Raw genomic sequence first — 23,140 nt, 5'->3', positions numbered from 1 at the left:
TACTTCAGCTTCAAAGGTGGCGGAGCCGACCATGCCGATCGAGGTCAAGACACCTGAGGACTTCAGCGGCGCCATCGGCGAGAAGCAGCCGACCACCGTGCAGTTCTCGGCGCCGCGGTGCGGTGGCTGCAAGATGGTGACCCCCCAAGGTGACGCAGCTGACGGAGAACGAGTTCCTGGCCGTCAAGTTCCTAAAGGTGAGCACCGAGAAGCTGGAGAGCTTCTGCAAGGAGATTGACGTGGACTGCTTCCCCACCGTCCGCGTGTGCAAGGACGTCGAGATGACCGCGTCGCACGTCTGCAAATATAGGGCCCCACCTAATAGAGCGCGGTTGTCAGATTGTGTCCAATACAAAACCGAAGTGTTTTATTTTCGTACTTACACGAATAAAAATGAAAAATATTTTATTATATTCTTTTCACAGATAAAAATATTTAAATATTTTTTTTGCCATCCCTGCATGCTTGGCTCCAAACGACTTCTGCACGGTTATGAGCGACATGGGAAGCAACGCGAGCTCGACAACAAGGCGAGTTCTGTGCAACGCAGCGGTTTCTGACTTCTGGGCGCCAAGGAAAACGACATACACCTGTCTAGACGTTGAAGTGGTAAGCGCGACGCGTGACGAATCAACTTTCCGGATCGCGCAAGTCGATCCTAGGAATTTTAGGATCTGTAGATCTCTGGTGGCCGGCCTGTAGCTGTGACGAGCGATACTTTGATTTTGGACGCGCTAGACAAACTAAAACCATTTTGCGCTGTTGATTGCCGTTCATAACCTACGGAATCACAGAATTGGCTTTGGTCAATAGCGTTAGACCTGCGTGGGTGGAGACTATCTAAAGTGTGATCATGCATGATCGCAGATAATTTGAACAAGATCGTATCTGTGTTTTTTTAGATCGTTTTGCTTCTCAAATTATCTAATTCCACCATTGTTATGGAGGCTATGGAGGCAGATCGTAGTTGCTGGTCAAGTCCTATTGGTTCAAGGCCTGCCCTATTGGCTCAAGGCCTGCCCTATAGTGAGCGAACTTAGCGAGAAACGACATGAATTTAAAACTAGGAACACTCCCTTGTTGGCACATCCCATCGAAAACACGAGGCACGACGACGTGTAGGCTCGCGGATCAATATACGTGTTTTGTAGGCCTGGGAACAAATAAACCTATGAATGTATCAAATTTCTTGGCTGTACAGTATAAACATGTATAGGTTTGAACTAATTGTTAGTTAGTAGTGTCAAGTAAAATCCACTAGCATGTTCGTGGAGCACTCTACAGTTCCAATAATTTTTGTAAACAAGTATCGATTATCCATTCAACCGCACAAGTTTGGTGGGGTGTATGCTGGCCTCAAAAGCCATTCTTGGTATGTTTGCTGCAGGCGGGGAAATATCAGGAAAAATCAGACTTCGTAAATCACGGTAGAAGCCCACAGCTCAAGCAAAATATGTTGACCATTATTGTTGCTTACAACAGAACTCGCGATTTTACACTGCTGCGGCATCCGTGAAACAAGTGACGGTGGTGTCCTCGATCCCCTCCCTCTCCCCCACATAGCAAAAACACTGATATATTTTGCAAGTATCTGAACATGATGCGGGCCAAAGTGTTTTACCTATTGGCGAAAGGAATGTGGTGATTGATTATCTAGAATTGCCTGACGATGCTTCAGGTGTTGAAGATTTCTGTAGGGAATTACTTGTTGAGCTTAAAGGGTTCTCTCCCATCAGGTCTCTCTGTCCACGCCCTGAAAGTGTGTACAAGTAAGACACGTGAGCGTTTGAACTGGGGGACACCCTTGGCTGGTTGTGGAGAAAGTGAAAATTCCCCGCTGGTCGTGGAGGTGCCCAAGGTCTAGTTTCAGCTGTAGTATTCATGGGAACCACCGCTCAGTCGCTGACTCTCGTCGAAGAAAGCGGTGTGAAGAACCTACAAGACGCAGTTTTCCTGAACGTCTGTGATGCTCTTGCAAAATAGATGGTTGCCTCCACCTTCGAGTCTACGAGAATTTCGACGCATACGAAGCGAAGCAACCTCTGGATGTGTTCGCTAGGTTGGGTTGTGGGTAGGACCCCTATAGCCCACTATGTATCCTGATGCCACCGCCGACTAACCAATACACAAGTTGTCACTGGGTTCTCTCCTGACTTGGTTGCTTACAGATCAAGATTTTGTTGGTATTTTGCGATAGCCGATGGCGTACAGCCTCGCGAATGGCTGTCGCCCATATTACTATCCATGCAAGACACTTTTATTGACATCTCCGACCCGCTTAGTCTGGCTCGAGTTCAACAGTAAACTGCGGGTTTTTCTACAAGCCAGTTTGGCCGAAAGAAGAGATTCTCAAGTGTCATGAATCAATGTATTCTCACAAATTTCCCCTCGAGAACCTCGAGGACTGCTATCGTTTGTGGGGTGGCATCGCACGCTATGCGTTGTCGGATGATCGTGCGCCTCGGCTCGAATGTGCGCTTCGTCGTGTCAACATAAACTCGTTGGTGGCTGCTTGTGCGATGGTTACCGCGGATGACTCCCACGACTTGCATGGTCTGCCGCATTATCGCGTTGATGAACAATTCCAGAAGGGGTCCTTCATGTTTGCATCTCAATATGCTCAGAGCTGTGTCTATTAAGCGCCTTTGGACGCAGCACAAGGATACACTTTTCCAGTTTATTGCTGTGTCGGAGCTTTGGATGATGGACTGCGGGCTTCACTGTTTGAAGGATATTCGCACTCAATGCTTAGGAGAGGTGGGAACTTTCGTATTCGCCGTCGCACTTCCATTGCTCCGAGGATTTTCAGTACCAGCGATAACCCAAATCCCCTAACAATCGAGAGGGCGCTGACTTGGACAAGATCTAGCAGTTTGCCCTGGAAGTGGCGCTCCCATCGTTCTCGAGCAAAAAATAAACGGTGGGGCAGATCATCCGACCAGTCAGGGCAGTAACTTCATCGTTGATTTCATCTTGATAGCTGAGCTGAAAGCTGTGGTGGCCGTCATAGTCAGCGCATCAGCTGGCGACATAACTTCCTCTACTTGTTTTCCTCCGAAAGCCAAGGTAAATAAAACAGCATAGAGTTGCAGCAACCTTGCGTTGAGGCTTTTGAGCAACTGTCTCATTTGGACAAGGACGTATCGCCTAGAAGTGCTGGACAGCAGCGATCATTGCTGACATTCACACAAATATTATTTTTTAATTCCGCAACTGATTTGGCTTAGAACACTGCCGCTGCTACCTTAACGCACGATCTGAAGTTCACGCGAAACGATGACCTACTCATCCACTTACTTGACTCCATCGAAGCTCTCACTTAGAAATCAGCGTCCAGGGTGAACACCTGCTCCTCGGCTGCCACACCGACGCCGGCCTTGGAGTACTCGCCCACGCGCTTCTCAAAGAAGTTGGTCTTGCCCTGCAGCGAGATCATGTCCATCCAGTCGAACGGGTTCTTGACGTTGTAGATCTTGGACACGCCCAGTGAGTACAGCAGGCGGTCCGCCACGAACTCGATGTACTGGCACATGAGCGCCGAGTTCATGCCAATGAGCTCCACAGGCAGCGAATCGCATACGAACTCGTGCTCAATCACCACCGCGTCGCGCACGATCTCGTGCACGCGGCTTTCGGGCGGCTTGTTGACGAGCTTCGAGTACATGAGGCACGCGAAGTCCGTGTGCATACCTTCGTCTCGGCTGATGAGCTCGTTCGAGAAGCTCAGACCAGGCATGAGGCCGCGCTTCTTGAGCCAGAAGATGGAGCAGAACGAGCCCGAGAAAAAGATGCCCTCCACGGCAGCGAACGCCAGCAGACGCTCCGGGTACGACGACACTCGCGGGTCGCACCACTTGAGCGCCCAGTGCGCTTTCTTCTTGACGCACGGGATCGTCTCGATGGCACGCAGCAGGTGGTTCTTCTCCATCGTGTCCTTGATGTAGGTATCAATGAGCAGCGAGTACACCTCGGCGTGGATGTTCTCGATGGCGATCTGGAAGCCGTAGAAGCAGCGGACCTCGGGCACCTGCACTTCGTTGCTGAAGTTCATGGCCAGGTTCTCGTTCACGATGCCGTCGCTGGCGGCGAAGAAGGCCAGCACGTGCTTGATGAAGAACCGCTCGTTGTCCGTCAGGTTGGCCCAGTCCTTGAGGTCGTGCACCAGGTCCAGCTCCTCGGCCGTCCAGAACGAGGCCTCGGCCTTCTTGTACATCTGCCACACGTCGTGCTCCTGGATCGGGAACAGCACGAACCGGTTCGGGTTCGCCGCCAGGAACGGCTCCGGCTGCAGCTCGCCGTTAACCTCCTTGCGCTTGTACTCGGACATCTCGAGCTTCGGCTGCTCCTCATTCTGGTCGTCCTGGACGATGGCGTTCTTGGCGAAGTTCTCCACGAACTGCGGGCTCAGCTCCTGCTCCGGCTGCTCCGGCGACTTGACCACCGCGACGCGTTCCGACGAGGCTGCAACCATTGCTCCGGGATGAACGAGTAGCTAGCTGCTCGGTGGGGAGGAAGCAGTGACGCTGATCGGATTGAGGGCTGAACTGGAGAGGAGTCGAGACGAGTCGCTTGCTGGGTAGAGTGCCAAATCCAAAATGACCTGGGTCTTCTCTCTGAATAGGTCTGAAGGAAGGCTGGCAGACAGAGCGAACATGGCAACAACGACCATCTTCGGTGCTCAACTCCCGCGCTTTGACAGCCAGATTGAAATCGGGTTGGGGTGTTAATGCGAGTTTCACGCTTTGGTGTCCGCTCCTGATCCCGACATCTGAATCAGGTGCAGCTCGGATACTATAGCGTTGTAAAACAAGACGTCGAGGAAAGATTCGTATGCTTGGTACGGATCGTATGACACAATCATACATGCCAATTCTAAGATCTCTTTTACCAGAAGTGAGGACGATGCTGTTTTCACCGCACTGGTCATCGTTTACCGAGGAATCCCCGTGCAGCCAAAGTTGAAGCGATCTCAGTAATGGCCAAAAATGCAGTCCAAGGTATGCTGCCACAATCATACATGCCAAATAGCATGGGTTTAGCCAGAGATGAGGACGATGGGTGTGAAAGTGATAACGTTACAGTGATCGGCTACACCTGATAAATAAAGGGTTATAACTTATCCAATGCCACCATTATACTGATTTAAGATGCATCAGATCGATCTCTGACGACTACTCCATGCCTCCGCTCAAGCAGAATTCTCTCGCCTTTGCGAAAATGACTCCTCGTGTGATACAAGATAGGGGTGTTTAAGTCGAAGGATTGGTGCGACGAGGTGTGGCGCGAGCTGCCTGCCAAGATCATCGAGCACTGTTGGCTGCACACAAAATTGATCGCTAAGACAGACGTGAACTTTACTAAATCATTACAATTGTCACTCGCCTACGGAACCTGAGGACAGAAGCCGAGGCCCCGCGGTAGCTACCAATTTTATACTACCTCCGTTCGGAAATAGATGACCATTTCCAATCATATTTCAGCTTCTCCAACATAATTCCCCTTCTAAATCAATCGAGTTTGAATTCTGAATCTCCCGCGCTTTCCCCGCTCACTGGGGGGGGGGATCCCACCGGTAACTCTCGAGTAGGCGTTTTTGAGAACCTAACCTGATTCATTACTTTCCTACTCAATAACCCGTCAGAAGGTGCGGATTTGTGGTGTAGCGGGATCAGCAAAATCTGCGAGATTGCTAGATCCAACTTCCCAACAGCGCCCGGACACCGACTAACGGAGGGGGTACTCCGATGATCCGTGATCAGTGCTGAACTCCTCACCTTGTGTACCCGTCGGTAGGGCTGGATCTTGCTCCTCTGGTAACTTCTGAAGAGTCCAAGTGTTGAAGTAGGAACGTCTTGGCGAGACGCGGGGATCCGGTGGAGCAGCGCGGAAATCTTCACTCTGCTCGCGGTTCTTGGTCCAGATCAAGTGATTCCCGACTTGGATCTGGCGGCCTGGATCTGGATCCGGCCGAGTGGTTGCCTTGTGGTGTGTTGTAGGCCCTTGTTGCGACTTGGTAGGTCGCCCTTTGTCGTACTTGCCGCTTCCTATAGCGGGATCAGGGTAGTTGAGAATCAAGGATCACCCGGCCAAGTAGTTAACTCCGGGTGATCTGGGATCTGCACTTGTAGGGAGTTCACTAGGAAGGTTGATCTGGCCAATATATTATCCAGATTATTCAACCAACACTAGATCTGCTACCCAGTACCTTGCTGCTTCTTGGTGGGCCAATGTCGATCCCGATTCCAGGCGAAGGCGAAGGTACTTGCGTTGTCCAAGGCAAATTTGACTCTCTGGGGGGTGAGGGCCGCTTGCTGGCGCTTGGTAGTCTTGGGGTGCGTGTGGAGCCAAATCCAATATCCACAGCGTACGTCGAGCGGGGCCAATATGTGTTTCCCCGCCGCGAGTAGACCACTTGAGCACTTCCAGGCAAATTCGACTCTGATTTATGGTTATGTCCAATCCTATCCCAAAATCCTATCACCCAATCCGAACTATCTTCCCATCTGTACCTGCCGGCTCTACGGACCACCTCTACCTTCACTGCATCGTCGCTTGTTCCCTCCGTTGAGTTGTAGCCGCCAGATCACCCACTGAGTCCTAGATCCGCCAGATCCGCCAGATCCCCAGATCACCAGATCACCAGATCCCCAGATCCAGATCCGCTGATCTCCGAAGTGCCTTGATCTGGGTCGGTCTGCGTTGATCTGGGGTCCCTGTGCTGTTGCAACCTCCTTTCCTCGCTTTCCTCGTCTTAGCCGTCTACCAGAGGCTTGGATCCGCCGGGCGTACGGGATCCGGATCCAGATCCACATGGGTACATGTGATCTGGATCCACCTCTCCTAAATCCGCTTGGTTCACGCTGATCCTCGCTGATCTTGAGTCCTTGGGTCGTCGCAAACTCTTTTCTCCACTTCGCTTGCCATTGCCACCTCTCAGAGGCCCAGATCCGCATGGGTGCATGTGATCTGGATCTGGATCCACATGGGTACATGTGATCCGGATCCCACCGTCCCTGATCTGGGTTAATTTGTCTTGATCTGGGGTCCTTCGGCTGGCGTAAGCTCCATCCACCGCTTAGCGTATCCTAGTCATCCCTCAGAAGCTCAGATCCGCCTGGGTACAGGTGACCCGGGTCTGGATCCACATGGGTACATGTGATCTGGATCCGACTACTTCCGATAGTACGGATCTGGCCCTCTGCCGTATGTAGACGTCTTCTGTGTCATCTTGTAGTATTTCCAGTAGTCTCCCTTTGACGCCACACACATCTGACAGCCTCGATCCACCCACATCATCAGATCCCTTCGATCTGGCTTCTCGGGTGTCACTTCCGCGGTATAATGACTCCGTCAAGATCCATCTTTTTGCCGATTGCTCCCAATCACCCCTTTCCCGGAATTCGCTTCTCCACAATCGCCTCCTGCGCGTAGTTGTTGCCGCACAACGGCATCACTGCGGGCACCTTTGATTCTGCCCACTGGCGCGCTAGTGTTCCATATGTCCGGCCCCGACCGCAAGTCGTCTGGCCAGCGCACGGATCCAAGCGCTCCGCGTAACCGCCCGGATCTGGATCCACCCGATCTGACCGCTCCGACCGGCGCCACGCCTGAAGAACTCCGTCGCTTGAACCGGGCTCTCTCTACTCGCTCGGTCCAGCTCGTCGCGGATCTCCGAGCAGCTACGGCGGCCCGCGACACGGCCGAGCGTCAGCGGACCCAGATCTCTCGAACGCTGCTTCAGCAGACTCACGAACTGCGCGAGTTGGAACGCCTTTACAAGAATCAAGGTGAGGAACTCCAACGTCTCCACTCTGAGGTCTCCGGCCTCCGTTCCGCCAGCAGCGACGTGAGTGGGGACCATGCCCAGCAGGTCGCGAGCCTGCAAAGCCAGATCACGCAGCAAACTGCAGAGATCCAAGATCTGGGACGTCGGGTCGCTCGGCTTACGCAGGAGCGAGATCGACTTCGCGACAACAATGACCATCTCGCGAGTGAGGTAGAGTTGGCTGGCGCCGAGATCCATAATCTCCACGAGGAGCAGAGGTCGCTGGACAGGCAGATCGACCACGCCCAAGATGCGCGTGAATTAGCTGAGAGTGTCACGATCCGCGCGCAAGAGGCCCTCTACCACGCTGAGGACGCCCTACATGAGCGAGATCGGGCGGCCCGCGTTGCTTCCGCCCCAGATCATCTGGTGCAGGAGCGAGATCGCCTCATCCAAGAGCGGGATCGGGCCCAAGCTGCATCCACCGAGGCTGACCGTCGCTTGGGGATCACCCGCGACGAGCTGCAAGGCATCCGGGTGCTCCTCCGGCAGACACAAGCCGATCTCAACACCGCTCGATCCACCCAAGCTGCAGCCACTGCGGATCTGATAAGTACCGTGGAGGATCGGGACAACGCTATACTGGACGCAGATCGCGCACGATCTGAGCTCGAGGATCTCCGTACGTTCCTCCGTCTTGGCTCGAAACTCCTTGGCCGTGAACTGACGCATATCTGCCGCACAGGGGCGAGTTTGGACACTGCTGAGCGGACTGTGGGTCTGCTTGAGAGCCAGATCCATCAGATCCGGGAGCAACATGAACGCCTTCAGCTGGATCATGACACTCTACAGCGGAATCGCAATGCTCTCCGCTTGGAGCATGACGTTGCTCTCCAACGTCTGGCGATCGTGGTCACTGCAGTAGGTGCACGACCTCTCCCCTCCGACGAGTTGGGAGATCCGGCGGCTTTGCTCCGTACACTTCGAGAGCTGCCTCAGCCTCAAGGAGATCGCCAGAGCGCCGGCGAGATCCCAGATCAGCCTGCCCCAGAGCATCTTCCCGCTGAAGCAGCCAAGCGCCCAGATCAGGAAGAGAAGCGTCCCAAGCGAAGTGGCGAGATCGCCGATCCGGAGCCCTCGAAACGTGCTCGCCGTGACTCCACTGCGGCGAATCGCGATTCAGCACGTCCAGGCGAGCGCCCACTCCGATCCGTGCCTAACCAGGGAGCCAAGCGTTCCGACGTCGAGATGGCTAAAGATCAATCAGGGTCGGAACCAGCGCACCACCCGGATCAGGACGATCTGGCTGAAGAAGGCCAAATCGACGATGACGGCGGCTTCGTAGAGGACGACGAGGACGAACCCGGAGCAGATCACGGCCACCCGGCGGCCGAAGAGGTTGACGACGAGAACGAGGAGGAGGAAGGCGAGGATACCAGCGGCACCGGCGGTACCAACGATGATGAAGAGGAGGATGAAGAAACCGCCCAGATCACCAACGAGTTGCTCGAGGCCCAGACTCTGCAGGCGATGGCTCAATCCCGATCCGCCGAGCGTCGTCGTCAGCACGCGTCTCCCCGGCGTGGACCTGTGATCGGCGGATCCGGTGGATCCCCGGATGATGATCCCGACGATGACGAGGTTCCTGGTACCAACCCGGATCCGGATCCGCGAGGGCCAAACCCAGCCCCGGCTAATCGGCGTCGTCCCGCCCGTAATCCACTAGCACCTGTCGCTCCATTCGGATCTGAGGCGCAATGTATCCCTGGACGAGCGCAACCTCGGATCTTGATCCAGGCGGACGTAGATCCCTGGATCTCAGAGGAGCTCGACAACAATACCCTCGCTGCAATGCGGATCCAGGCGCTGTTCCCTGTCCTGCCGATTCAGCTGGGCTGGATCTTCCCTTATTTCGAGTTGGCAGAAGATCGGCCTCAAGTCGCCGACACCGACTTCTGCTGGGAGCTGATCACGGAGAACAACGTACGAGCTCTACTAGCCACGCGCCCCTGGGAAGTTCTTGAGAACTCAGATGGCGCGATCTCGTTTGAGACGGATGTTGGTGGCCGGCTTGGACTCGCGATCCGGCAATACCAGAGTTACGAAAAGGCAAATCGTCAAGCCTACTGGGAATCCACGCACTCTTTCCCGATCTTACCGGCATCGGCGAAGGCTTATCCCTGGCTGGCAGTTTATCACAAGGAGCGCAACAACCGCAGATCGCACGCCGGGAACCGCTGGAAAGGGTTTCTGCAGGTCTTGATAGTGGCCATGCAGGAGGGGTGGTGTGATCTAGACATCCTGTTGGATTCCTTCTTCCTCCACTTCCCCCGTCGCCACGAGTCCGTGATCTGGTATCCGGGATACGAATCTCGTCAAGCCAATATCAAGAACCGTCGTCTCAACCGCCCCGAGCCCACCGATCTGTTGGAGGCTCTTGACGAGTGTAACGGTGCTGACTCGTGGCGCAACCACTACCGCGACAGCCCTCAAGATCACCCAGCACGCCAGATCGCACGCCTCACCGACAAATTCTTCGGTGTCCACACTGCTGACGCTGAGTAGGGGGCCGGACCCTTCCGAGTCGCCTCGGATCTTGGCCGGATCCACTACCCGATCGTTGGAGTCTCTCCTGTCTAGGCCAGATCCAGCTTGCATGTCTTATTTCTTCCACCAATACCGCTTTTGCCATATCGACATGTTCCACCCTCGTCTAGCGACCTTCAGATCGGTCATTCGCCGTCTTGGTTACCCAGCTTGCACTGCTTCACATTGTCCTCACCTCAGATCCGGATCCACCTCATTCCGACATATTCCAATTCGCTTCGGATCCGGATCCACCTGATCCAGCTCCACTTCAGATCTGGGGTCACGTGATCTATCCCTTCTTGCATCGGATCCACGCAGTACGGGCAGCGAAAGACCTGAATAAGCTTGATTCGGATCCACTCATCCCAGATCCGTTTGACCGAGATCCATATGCGCCAGATCCACCTGATCTTCGGCGTCTCGGCTTCGAGTTATCTTGAGTGATCTGGGACCTTAGGCGAGCATTATCACCGTACCAGTCTTCAGTTTGCCAATATCTGACGCACACAACGCCAGATCTCCACACGCAATATACATCACCCATCCCATTGATCTGCAGCCACCCTGCAGATCCTTCTTCAACACACCGCTGGAGTGACCAACTCACTCCAGCTGATCCCTGTCTCACTACTCCTCATGAGACTGCATCACGCCAAACCGGTTCCGATTTGCCCGATCCCGCAAGAAATCGTGGAGTATCGCACCGCAATTGAGGTCTGTCTCATCGGTCCATGTCGGTTCGTCGTACCCTCTCCAATGCATCAAGAATTCCCTGTAGATCCGGCCATAACGAGTTCGCTTTCCTGTTCTCATGTCTGTAATCTTCTCCACCTCGTATTCGTCCTCGTCCAGACCTTGGATCCAGCTATCTTCAGGCAGCAGGGCTTCATCGAAATCAAGACGATCTGTATCCTCGACTGTCAGCCGGATCTGGGGGCGATCTGGGAATGTCTTCACCAGCTTCAGCTTGGAGACATGCACCACCGGGAAGAGGCGGTACTCTGTACCTGCCAACTCGATCCGAGCTGCATATTCGCCGATCTTCTCCGCCACACGGAATGGGCCGTGCCACAGGTGCGCCAACTTCCGAGCATACCCTTCTTTGACGCGATCCAGGTATAACCAGACACGGGATCCGACCTCGATCTGGTGCGGGTGCACGCCTTCGTTATGGTGGTCTGCCCGATCCGAGATCGCCTCTCGCAACTTCTCATTGACTTGCTCTCGTGCCTGCTGGTAATAGCGCTGGATCTGGTATCTCCACCTCCGAGGATCTCGATCCTGACGTCGAGTGCTGCCTAACGGGATCGTCGCCTCCAAGGTGGATCTAGGATCCCACCCATGTACCAGGTAGAACGGGGTTTCCCCCCGGATCCGATCCTGAGCAGTGTTGATCGCGAAGGTAAGCCGTTCTGCGTAATCATCCCAATCACGTTGATCCAGATCCTGCACGTATATCTTGAGTGCCCTGGTCGCTGTTTGCACCATGCGTTCGGCTGTGCCGTTGGCCTGGGTCGGTAAGCCATAGTGGCGCGCTGTCGTTGTCCTAAGATCCGGTTGAACGATCTGAAGAAGTCGGACATAAACCCTGGCTCACGGTCGTGTCGGATCACTTCGCTGGCGCCGAATCGCCTGAACACGCACTCCTCGTATGACTCCGCGATCGTTTGTGCCGTTCTCGAGGCGCTAGCTTTGGCGATCACATACCCTGTGAACAGATCCGCCCAGATCAGCAGCTCCGTGTTACCTTTGTAGGACTTGGGCAACGACGGGATGTGATCCATGGCTATGATCTGGAACGGGTAGGTTGCCTGGATGTTACCGGGTGACTCACCCTGGATCCGGGGTCGTCCCTTGCCCGTCTCGCAGTCCACGCACTCTCCGACATATTGCTGCACGCTCCGATAGATGCCTCTCCAGTGGAAGTGATCTCGGATCTTCTGATACGTGCGTCCGATCCCTTGGTGGCCACCTTCCAGACTCGCGTGATAGTGATGCAGAACATCCTGTTGGAGTGTCTCCGGAATCACCAGTCGCATCAGTCCATCTCGATCCGCCTCTGATCTCCTCGTAGGGTGGCAGTAGAACAACAGATCACTCAGATCCACTTCGTAATCCATGCTAATATTGCCATAGGATCTGGCCTCATCCTGCGTCAGATCTTGCGCCGCCCCGACCAAATACTTCTTCAGCCCGGCGATCCACGCCTCCTCGTCCTGAGCTTGCCGGATCCGATCGATCCTCAGCTCTCTCACTACCTCTTCTTGTAGGACGGTAGGTGTGGATCTGGATCTAGCCTTCGATCTGGTGGTTGCTGGCGAAACTCGAGCGACCGAGTCGGCCTCCTCCTTCCTAACCACCAGTATCTCGTGCAGTCGATTCAATGTGACCAGATCCTGCAGATCCGTCTCATCGTCGACCAGGATCCCGCCTTGGCGTTGGAGTGCGGCGCTCGCTAGACTATCAGCGCTACCGTTCCAGTCGCGCTTGACGTGTACCAGCTCGTGATCGGGCCAGATCTGCAGCCGATCTAGGGCTTTTTGCCTTAGCAGTGTGAGCCCTGGTGCTTTGCAGTCGATCTCACCTCTCACTTGGCGGATCACCAGGTTTGAGTCGCCACAGATCACTAGCCTGCGCCGATCTTCTCCCTCGAGTAGGTCCATGCACAGCAGGAGGCCGTGGTACTCGGCTTCGTTGACAGTCAACCCTTCAGCATAGCCGGATCTAGCTTTTACCACACTCCACTCGGGCAGCTTCCATAGGATCGCGCTGTAAGCGCCTCCACCACGTTTGACGCGGGCGGATCCGTCGAAGCTGACCACAAAAAGCTCTTCATCTAGCCGTACAGTCGGGATCGGTACTTGGATCTGGCGCCTGGGTTCCTTCTTCGGCGCAATCGCTATCAAGGCCTGATCCACTTGTGATCTGGGTGTGATGCTGGCGGCGATCGCCCCCAGGATCTCGTCTTCGCCCTTGGTACACTTGATGATCTCTAGCGTCCACGGAGAGAGCAGGGCGGCCCACTGTCCTAAGCGTCCTTGTAACCCCGGTGATCTGAAGAGCCACGCCAGTGTGGAGTACCTGGTCAGGACTTTGATCGGGCGGCCCACCAACATATTATAACCCAGATCCAGGATCCGCAGCAACGCTAACACCTCCTTCTCGACAATCCCATAATTGAGTTCATTGGACTTCAGCGTGCGGCTTACGAAGGTAACCGGATAGTGGATCCCATCATGCTCCTGCATCAGGGCTGCCGAGATCGCCCAATCATTTGCATACACCACCACCACTGGTTGTAGACCAGAGTTGAAGTGGCGCAGGATCGGAGTCGAGGCAACCTTGCTCTTCAGCTTAGCAAACGCCCGGTGAGCTCGGATCCAGCGGGGGTCGATTTCGTCCAGACCACCCAGGCCCATATCGCCTGTCTTCAGACTATGAGAGCTCAGATCTGGTATCTCCGGATTATGTGCTTCCAGATCCGGTATCACCAGATCAGGATATCTTGATGCTTGGAGTTCCAGCGCTGATCTGGGGGCTTCGCCTCCATGTGGAGTCGACGCAACGCCGCTGGGGTGCAGATCACTTGGTTGTGAATTCTCACCAATCGTGGATCCAAGATCACCAGATCTCAGATCCTGACTCGGTGATCCGATGTGATCTGGGGTGGGCTGATCCAGGTGTGCCTTGATCTGGGCCCGAGCTTCCGCCTTTGACATCGCGGCGAAGTCCACCTCTCGCAGCTCATACAAGATCGCAGCGTAAATGGCATAATCCTCGATAAACCGACTGTAATAATTTAAGCTTCCGAGGAACGACTGCATCGATCTGAGTGATCCCGGGAACGGCAAGTCCGCCAAGGCAGATAGATCCTTGGGATTCGCCTCCAGGCCTGAGTTGGATACCTTATGGCCTAGATATTCCACCTTGGCTTTGCCCCAGAAGCTCTTCACCACACTAATCGAGATATTCCATTCGTCACACGCCTCCAGCAGATCGTCCACCCGTTCACACAAATGATCCCACGATCTGGCGGTCACCAAGATGTCGTCGATATAAGATCTACGTCCCAACACCGAAGGCTTGATCGAACTCTCCCGATCACTACTTGCCGGGTGCAGATCAGCTCGATGTTCGCTAGATCTGGATCTACCCATATCAGATCCGGACAGGCCCGATCTGGGATCACCCGATCCGAATCGGCCGGATCCGTGCTTACCAGATCCAAGTCCGTCGGACCTAGATCCACTTGATCTGGGGAAATGCTGGGTCGTACTCTCCAGATCACCACTCATCCGGCATCGACCAACTCGAACTTCGTCAGATCCGGGCCGACCAGGCCGAACAGCTCCATCACCAGATCCCTTCGATCTGGGCTTATCGACTTCGCTTCCGTCCAAGCCAGCTCCCGTTGATCTAGGCGGAAGACCACTTGACGTGTCCAGATCACCATGCTCCGGGGCAAAATCTGCTCGATCGTCGTCGGATCCGGATCCGCTTTTGTCAGATCGCGGGATCCGGGTGAACCCATATAGCGCATTATCGAGCATCCGCTGGTAGATCTGGGAGGCGTTCTTCAAGTCAAATGGCATACGATTCCACTGGAACAGACCGAACGGGGTGATGAAGGCAGAGATCGCACGAGCCCGATCTGTCATGGTCACCACCCAAAATCCGCTTGCCATGTCAAGAGAACAGTACCAAAGTACCTTGTCCAGATCTTCGAGCAGGTCGTTGATCAGGGGCATTGGGTAGATCATCAGCCTAGTTAGACTGTTAACCAGCCGATAATCAATGCACAAACGTATATCTACGCCGTTTTTCTTGATGATCACCACAATTGGGGAGGCCCATGGCGAGATCGAGGCCTTGATGATCTGAGCTCCGAGCAACCCTTTGATCAGATCTGACAGCTTCTCGCGAAACTGAGGCGCAACCTTACGCACACGCTGGGCAATGGGCCTCGCGTCGCCCACATCGATATCACAAACTACGCCACGGGCGGCGGGGGGCAACGCATTGCCTTTGCCGATCAGCAGGTGTCGGCGCTTCCAGATCAACCCGCGTAGGCGCTCGATCTCCTCCGGTGAGTTGATATCCGGATCGCCCACTTGTATGTCCTCGATCTTCACGTCTGCCGTCCCCACCGTGACTTCAGGCAGCACCGCCATCTCGGCTTCGACGTCTTCTGCATGCAAATCGCCACTTTCATGGATGCAGACTTGCTCATCCTCGACCGGATCCGAGCCAGCCTGATCTGCATTAAGCGGGTTTGTAGCGGCCGTCGAGCCCGGTGCTTGGTTGGCCTCCTGTCTCATTCCGCCGTGTAGATCCTTGCCCTTTCCTGCTCGGTCATCACTTGATGCGTGTGTGCCAGCTGGATCTGCGTCCTGTCCCTTATCACCATATGTCAGATTTGCAGATCCGTGTCTCTGGGTGATTACCACCCTGATTACTCTCCGATAGGACAACGGGCTGATCCGCCTGTCCCACGCCAGCTGGGTCTTCGGCACCTTGCGCGTACAGCGTCGGACCTTGATCGGTGGGCACCTCGCCTGGTCCCGTCGATGGATCTGGGGATGGTAGGTCCTCGGCGGCTTGCTGCGGGTCCTGATCTGGCCTGGGCATGTCCGCTAGCGCATGATCTTGGTCATCTGACGTCGTTGTCGCCTTCAGCGCCCAAATCCTGGGGGGTTCGCACACACTGTCTGGCACCACCTTCGGATCTGGCCGTCTTGTCGCCAGACCGCCCCGGCCACACCCACCACCGGGTGATTTGGCTTCAACTGGGGTGATCTGGGCTCGCGACGGCTCGGGGACCACCTCCCACTGCATGGCGAGCGTCGAGCACCCGGACGCCGCTGCGGTTGGGACTCCTTGTGCCTTGTCGCCCACGGCGAGGCCTGGATCACCCTGGCCTGGTCCCGTCGCGTCCTCGGTGTCGAGATCCGCGCTCTTGCAGGTCTTGGGCAGCCTCGCCGACTGTGGATCTGAAGGTTCCACGGATTGTAAGGCTTGGAGGTACAGTGTCTCAGCAGTCACCTGGGGCACATCACCCTGGACCGCCTGCGCATGTGGATCTGGTTGTGGTTTGTTCCGACAGCTCTCCAGGTCCCGCGATCTAGTTTCAACGGGCTGCGCCCGTGGCAGATCCGGCCTCCGCAGTATCGCGCGCGGCACAGGGTACTTGGGACGCTCAACCATCGGCGGCGGCGGGGTCCGTGGGGGATCTGCCTTCGCGGGCCCGGCTTCAGTGGTGGCCTGCAGGGCGAGATTCTGCCACTCCAAGTAGCGGCGGGATCCGACGGTCACGAAGCCCTGCAGCCGCGGGATCCGGTCGCCCGCGAGCCACATGCCGATCCGCTCGTCGCGACACAGCACCAACTTCTTCTCACCGACGTTGGTGATCTGAAGGTACTGCGTCTTGCCTGGTCCTTTAGTCACGGTCGGCACCCACAGATCTCCGCGTGTAACCCACAGCTTGTCTTGATTCGATGTCTGCAGGCGCAGCGGAAGCTCGACGGACTCTCCGGCACCCAGCTGCAGGTGCTGATCCAGCCTCACGAGCCTAGCCTTGTCATTGTAGAGCTGTCGCCTTCCACTGAGCTGGATCCGGACCTCGTCGGGCAGGCAGAGTGATCCATCGGCCAGATCCAGCCGGATCCCGGCCGGGACCATGAAGTCCATGCCCAGGATAGCTTTTTGGCCAGATAGATCGCCTACCCAGATGTCGAAGAAATACACCAATGATCCTGCTAAGGTAATCTTGATCCGAGTTCTTCCTTCCGTTGTGTAGACATTGTCACCAATTCCAACGCATTCTTGACTCTGGCTCCTGTCGATGTAGCACCCAACCTTACGAGCAAAGGCGGTGTCCACGATGGACACCTCGGCACCTGTATCGAGGAGTAAGATCGCCTTCTCATTGTTGATCTTGCCGGTGATCTTGGCTTGTCGGAACCACTTACCCGGTGAATGTTGCTTCCAGTAGCCCCGAGACTCTCCTGGAAGGAGATCTGGCGACTCCGGATCACCGGATCGTCGATAGGCCTCGACGCGGCCGGATCTGGGCGTCTGGGATGTGGTATCTTCTCCATCCGCGGGCCGGAACCACAGATCTGGATCCTGTTGCTTCCAGTACCCCTGCGGCACCTCCGGATCCAGATCCACGGTCACCGTCGCGTCGGATCTGGCAAAGTCGTCGACTTGATAGAGACTTGAGATCACAGCAGTACGTTTCCCATGTAGATCACGTGTATTACCTTGTAGATCTGGTCGCTTGCTAACTTGATCTACCGATGTCTTGTTCACAAATGCATAGATGCAATACCTAGAACGCTCGGCTCGTACCGGATTCCAACCCGGCGAACGTCCTAGTTTAACATCTTCTCGGCTTTCTCTGGTAGCATCCCCGCGTGCTTGGTCGGGTTGTACCACTGGCGGATCCAGTTGTAGAACTCCTCCATTGGGCACTTGCCCATGTCGTGGAGCTCCCCGCACCCGCGGCACACAAAGAGGCAGTGATCTGCCGGGTGGCCTCTCTTGCCGCACTTCTGGCAAGTCAAGCGCCTCCAGCATCCAAGCTCCGTGTGCTTTCGGGATCCGCAGTGCGAGCAGCGACTGCGATCGGATCCGTCGGCATGGACACTGGATCTGTGGTCACGAGGCACTTGATCTGCTGAGCGGCGTTCCAGTTGGCCCCGATCTAGGGTATTCGACACTTGCTCGGCTTGTGGAGGTTGTTCACCGCCCCCAGCCATATAGATCCGGCGGTAATCGTCCCCGTCCGAGTCAGATCCGTCTGAACTTGAGTCGGATCCGGAGTCGGGGGCCTGGATCTGGACCGCTCGCACATGTTTCGCTGGGACTGCCGGTGCGGGCGTCGCTGAGGCCTTCTGCCGGTACTTGCTGGATCCAAATGCAGACTTCTTCATCCGGTTCTTTGCTCGATCCAGCGCGCGCAGGACTTCTTCGAGCTCATCCGCATCTGGAAGTCGCAGCAGCGTCAGCCGATCGGCCAGATCCTGATCTCCCAAGGTTTCAATGAAGTGATCCACATGTTCGCGCTTCTCTTTGGGTCCACCGTCCTTGATCTTGAGTCTTGCACGTAGTCCAGCGACATTCAGCCGATGCAGGTACTCCAGCGCAGACTCATCAGATCGCTTGCGAGCATGGTAATACTGGCGGGCTACCGAGATCCCGAACCCACAGTACTGGATCTGGAAGCTGCGGAGCAGCTCCGACCACTTGTTGCGTGTGGATCGGGGTAGTTGCCGGTACCAGTTCCTCGCTGATCCGGATAACAGATCCGCGAAGGTCAAGCACTTTTCTCCGTCGGATGCTTGATCGCGTAGGAACGCCGACTTCACCTTGCCGACCCAAGCTCTCGCGCGATCTTCGTCTTGATCTTTACCAGAGACCTCCTTGAGATCCGAGATTGCCGAGATCCGGACGCGTTGAATCATGGTGGATCCGGTGGATCCGGCTGTGGTTGTGGCGACAGCGGCGCGGCTCGGTGTCGGGAAGTCGAGTTCGTCGGGATCGTACTCCCAATGAGAGTGATCTGGATCCGGCGACTCGGTGGACTCCATGTCGACGTCCTGTGAGCCAGGGTTCTGGATCGCTTGGGGTACCGGCGTCTGTTGCTCCCTCAGGAAGCGGCTCATCGCGGCTTGGAAGTAGGACTCCAGCCTGCCAGTCGATTCGTCGGAGCCGGATCCGATCGCCATGGTGGCTTGATCTGCCTGCTTGGCCGCCTGCTTCCTGGATCCAGATCGAGGGTGATCTGGGCGCTGGGCCTTGGATCGAGCTTGGAGCATCGATGCGCCAGACGGTCCGAGCGACATACGTCGTGGTTCCGATGAAGTGTCGGATCCAGCTTCCGCGGCAGACACGAAGGGCGATGACATCCGGCAGCTTGTCGAGTCGGCCTTGGTGGATGCTGATCCGGGATCTGGGACCATCGGCACCGATGTCGCCGGGATCTCACCCACCAAGACCCTCAGCTTGTCGAAGAGGCCGTGAGTCGGGGCTTGGATCTGGTCCAGATCCAGATCCAGATCGAAGAGATCGTTCGGGTCAAACTGTCCCGCGACAAGTCCGGTCTCCTTCAGCAGATGCATCAGGTTCTTCGCCGCGACCAGCTTGCTGTCAGCCGTCGCGGGAGCTGCGATGGGGCCTTGAAGGTGTCCGATCTGCTTCAGATCCAGGATCCGCATCACTGGATCTTGGACGATGAAGTCACGCAGCTCCGCACGGCGGAACGCGAACTCCAGAGCGGCTTCCGACCATCCGGATCCGGGATCCTTGGGGTCTTCTTCGTCCAGATCCGGGGCCTTCATCTTCCTCCGCGCCGCCGATGTCTTCGGCTGGTCGTGATCGAGCGGCTTGGGCAGTGGAGGGGTGTAGGGAAGTTGCTCACGTTTGAGCTTAACCGGCGAATCAGCAAATGTATACCGATTTGTGCCAGCCTTGGTTTGTTTTGTTGGTGGATCTAGACTCACGTCTAGATCCACCGGGGTCCCCGAAGGGACCTGGGGAGGAGGTTGAGGTTTGTCTTCCAGATCCGGATCCGGATCTGCCTCTCTTCCGTCGACAGAGGTCCTCCCAGCACTCTGTCGATCCGTGGATCTTGCTTCATTCAGCGGCGTCGTCGTCGATCCCAACTCCGATGACGCCTGGTCCCCTTGTTCCATCCTCACTTGAACTTCTTCTTGGGACTCACGGTGAAATCCCGAGCCACCAGAAGATCCGGGCACGCGCACCATTGTGGTGTAGCGGGATCAGCAAAATCTGCGAGATTGCTAGATCCAACTTCCCAACAGCGCCCGGACACCGACTAACGGAGGGGGTACTCCGATGATCCGTGATCAGTGCTGAACTCCTCACCTTGTGTACCCGTCGGTAGGGCTGGATCTTGCTCCTCTGGTAACTTCTGAAGAGTCCAAGTGTTGAAGTAGGAACGTCTTGGCGAGACGCGGGGATCCGGTGGAGCAGCGCGGAAATCTTCACTCTGCTCGCGGTTCTTGGTCCAGATCAAGTGATTCCCGACTTGGATCTGGCGGCCTGGATCTGGATCCGGCCGAGTGGTTGCCTTGTGGTGTGTTGTAGGCCCTTGTTGCGACTTGGTAGGTCGCCCTTTGTCGTACTTGCCGCTTCCTATAGCGGGATCAGGGTAGTTGAGAATCAAGGATCACCCGGCCAAGTAGTTAACTCCGGGTGATCTGGGATCTGCACTTGTAGGGAGTTCACTAGGAAGGTTGATCTGGCCAATATATTATCCAGATTATTCAACCAACACTAGATCTGCTACCCAGTACCTTGCTGCTTCTTGGTGGGCCAATGTCGATCCCGATTCCAGGCGAAGGCGAAGGTACTTGCGTTGTCCAAGGCAAATTTGACTCTCTGGGGGGTGAGGACCGCTTGCTGGCGCTTGGTAGTCTTGGGGTGCGTGTGGAGCCAAATCCAATATCCACAGCGTACGTCGAGCGGGGCCAATATGTGTTTCCCCGCCGCGAGTAGACCACTTGAGCACTTCCAGGCAAATTCGACTCTGATTTATGGTTATGTCCAATCCTATCCCAAAATCCTATCACCCAATCCGAACTATCTTCCCATCTGTACCTGCCGGCTCTACGGACCACCTCTACCTTCACTGCATCGTCGCTTGTTCCCTCCGTTGAGTTGTAGCCGCCAGATCACCCACTGAGTCCTAGATCCGCCAGATCCGCCAGATCCCCAGATCACCAGATCACCAGATCCCCAGATCCAGATCCGCTGATCTCCGAAGTGCCTTGATCTGGGTCGGTCTGCGTTGATCTGGGGTCCCTGTGCTGTTGCAACCTCCTTTCCTCGCTTTCCTCGTCTTAGCCGTCTACCAGAGGCTTGGATCCGCCCGGGCGTACGGGATCCGGATCCAGATCCACATGGGTACATGTGATCTGGATCCACCTCTCCCAAATCCGCTTGGTTCACGCTGATCCTCGCTGATCTTGAGTCCTTGGGTCGTCGCAAACTCTTTTCTCCACTTCGCTTGCCATTGCCACCTCTCAGAGGCCCAGATCCGCATGGGTGCATGTGATCTGGATCTGGATCCACATGGGTACATGTGATCCGGATCCCACCGTCCCTGATCTGGGTTAATTTGTCTTGATCTGGGGTCCTTCGGCTGGCGTAAGCTCCATCCACCGCTTAGCGTATCCTAGTCATCCCTCAGAAGCTCAGATCCGCCTGGGTACAGGTGACCCGGGTCTGGATCCACATGGGTACATGTGATCTGGATCCGACTACTTCCGATAGTACGGATCTGGCCCTCTGCCGTATGTAGACGTCTTCTGTGTCATCTTGTAGTATTTCCAGTAGTCTCCCTTTGACGCCACACACATCTGACAGCCTCGATCCACCCACATCATCAGATCCCTTCGATCTGGCTTCTCGGGTGTCACTTCCGCGGTATAATGACTCCGTCAAGATCCATCTTTTTGCCGATTGCTCCCAATCACCCCTTTCCCGGAATTCGCTTCTCCACAGATTTTTGCAGTAGGATTTCTGCTACTGCAAAAAATCTTGAGTAGGGGGCGGGGGAGAAGGTCTCATAGCGAAGAAGAAGCAGCAGAAGCAGCAGGGCGAATCTCGTGCTCGAGGGCCTAACTGGACTGCAACGGAGATCCTGAAGCTCATCGAGGCATGGCGAGTTGAGCTGGATACCCCAGCAGAGAACGGGGAGTCGACGGCCCTTCTTAACACGCGAGTATTCGAGCAATTCAAGACGCTGTGTGGTGGCACCACGTCTCGCAGTGAAAAAGCAGTCATCGACAAGAAGAACAACTTGCCTGTTGCGTACAAGTTCATAGTCGCATTTAACAACAACCGTGTGGTCGGATCAAACGTAAGTCGCCGCATCCTAAAGCTGCCATGAAAGCGTTCATCATCGAACAGTGACTGGGAGCCAACCAGCTCACGGATCCATTCCCCACTACGCGGCTTCACCCACCACTTTTCTTCGTCATTGCATTGGTCGGCCCCGATAAACAATCCACTGGTACAGGCATTGCCACTGAGCAAGTACTGCACTGCTTCATCAGTGTCGTCACTGTCCTCGCCGCCGCTAGATGATGCGTAGCCTCGAGACAGTGGCCATCACACAGTGAGGTGTGTGTGACACACTGCTGGCCCCCGCACACTGGCTGTGGTCAAATCAAGAAGATGGACCGCCGCCCCGCTGCCCCTGCCAACTACCCGGACGACTCCCCCCCCCCCCCCCCCCCCCCCCCCCCCCCCCCCCCCCCCCCAACCTCGCCGACGCCACGCGCTGACGCTGCTGCGCCGAGGCCTGGAACGCTGGATTCGACCTTTCGTGCCCGGACCGATTCCCCCGTGTCTCGCATGTACATGCGCTCGACTTGGTGCGCGTCGTGTGCTGGAAGCGATGCGGGATCCGACGACGATGGAGGGCTCGGTTGCTGACGATGAGTGTGAGGCGAAGGCTGAGAGCGACGCTTGGACGGAGGGCTCGCGCTTCCCGCTGCCAGCGCCCATGGAGCATATCATGAACTCTAATGGTGGAAATGATTACCGGCTCGAATATTTGCGAAGTACAAACTGATGCGAACGGACAGTCTTCCAACGTCATTGCCATCCGATGCAACATCTCTCAGCAAGTGGGATCCTCGTAGCACCCGAAGTGCCCCTCAAGGATGAAGTGAGATCTTAGATCCATTTTTGTGCGGCGGAACAAGAGCGCCTGCGCCTCTCTGGACTGTGTCTTGCTTAGTGTCAACTCTAGAT

At 55.7% G+C, this 23,140-nt stretch overlaps 4 protein-coding genes across 4 annotated transcripts; 2 read left to right on the top strand and 2 right to left on the bottom strand.

The window, feature by feature from the left end:
* Positions 1-31: 31 nt before the first annotated feature.
* IUM83_03568 (putative thioredoxin) lies at positions 32-310 on the top strand (the record flags this gene model as incomplete). Its single annotated transcript, XM_067927582.1, has 2 exons — positions 32-197; positions 273-310. The coding sequence occupies 2 exons, from the start codon at positions 32-34 to the stop codon at positions 308-310; spliced, it is 204 nt and encodes a 67-aa protein (XP_067795471.1).
* Positions 311-3,319: 3,009 nt separating this feature from the next.
* On the bottom strand, positions 3,320-4,471 carry IUM83_03567 (Ribonucleoside-diphosphate reductase small chain; the record flags this gene model as incomplete). The annotated part of the gene is made up of 1 exon (XM_067927581.1): positions 3,320-4,471. The coding sequence occupies one exon, from the start codon at positions 4,469-4,471 to the stop codon at positions 3,320-3,322; it is 1,152 nt and encodes a 383-aa protein (XP_067795548.1).
* A 4,542-nt stretch (positions 4,472-9,013) lies between these two features.
* On the top strand, positions 9,014-10,330 carry IUM83_03566 (uncharacterized protein; the record flags this gene model as incomplete). Its single annotated transcript, XM_067927580.1, has 1 exon — positions 9,014-10,330. One exon carries the CDS (start codon positions 9,014-9,016, stop codon positions 10,328-10,330), a length of 1,317 nt encoding a protein of 438 aa, XP_067795354.1.
* A 651-nt stretch (positions 10,331-10,981) lies between these two features.
* On the bottom strand, positions 10,982-20,121 carry IUM83_03565 (reverse transcriptase; the record flags this gene model as incomplete). The annotated part of the gene is made up of 4 exons (XM_067927579.1): positions 10,982-11,766; positions 11,952-15,698; positions 15,799-17,543; positions 17,738-20,121. 4 exons carry the CDS (start codon positions 20,119-20,121, stop codon positions 10,982-10,984), a joined length of 8,661 nt encoding a protein of 2,886 aa, XP_067795475.1.
* Between the last annotated feature and the right edge of the window lie 3,019 nt (positions 20,122-23,140).

This window comes from Phytophthora cinnamomi (assembly GCF_018691715.1).
Source record: "Phytophthora cinnamomi strain GKB4 chromosome Unknown Contig21, whole genome shotgun sequence".
In the NCBI taxonomy this organism is placed as follows: domain Eukaryota; phylum Oomycota; class Peronosporomycetes; order Peronosporales; family Peronosporaceae; genus Phytophthora; species Phytophthora cinnamomi.
The sequence above is the reverse complement of the archived record's forward strand: the minus strand, read 5'-3'. Positions and strand labels throughout refer to the sequence as shown.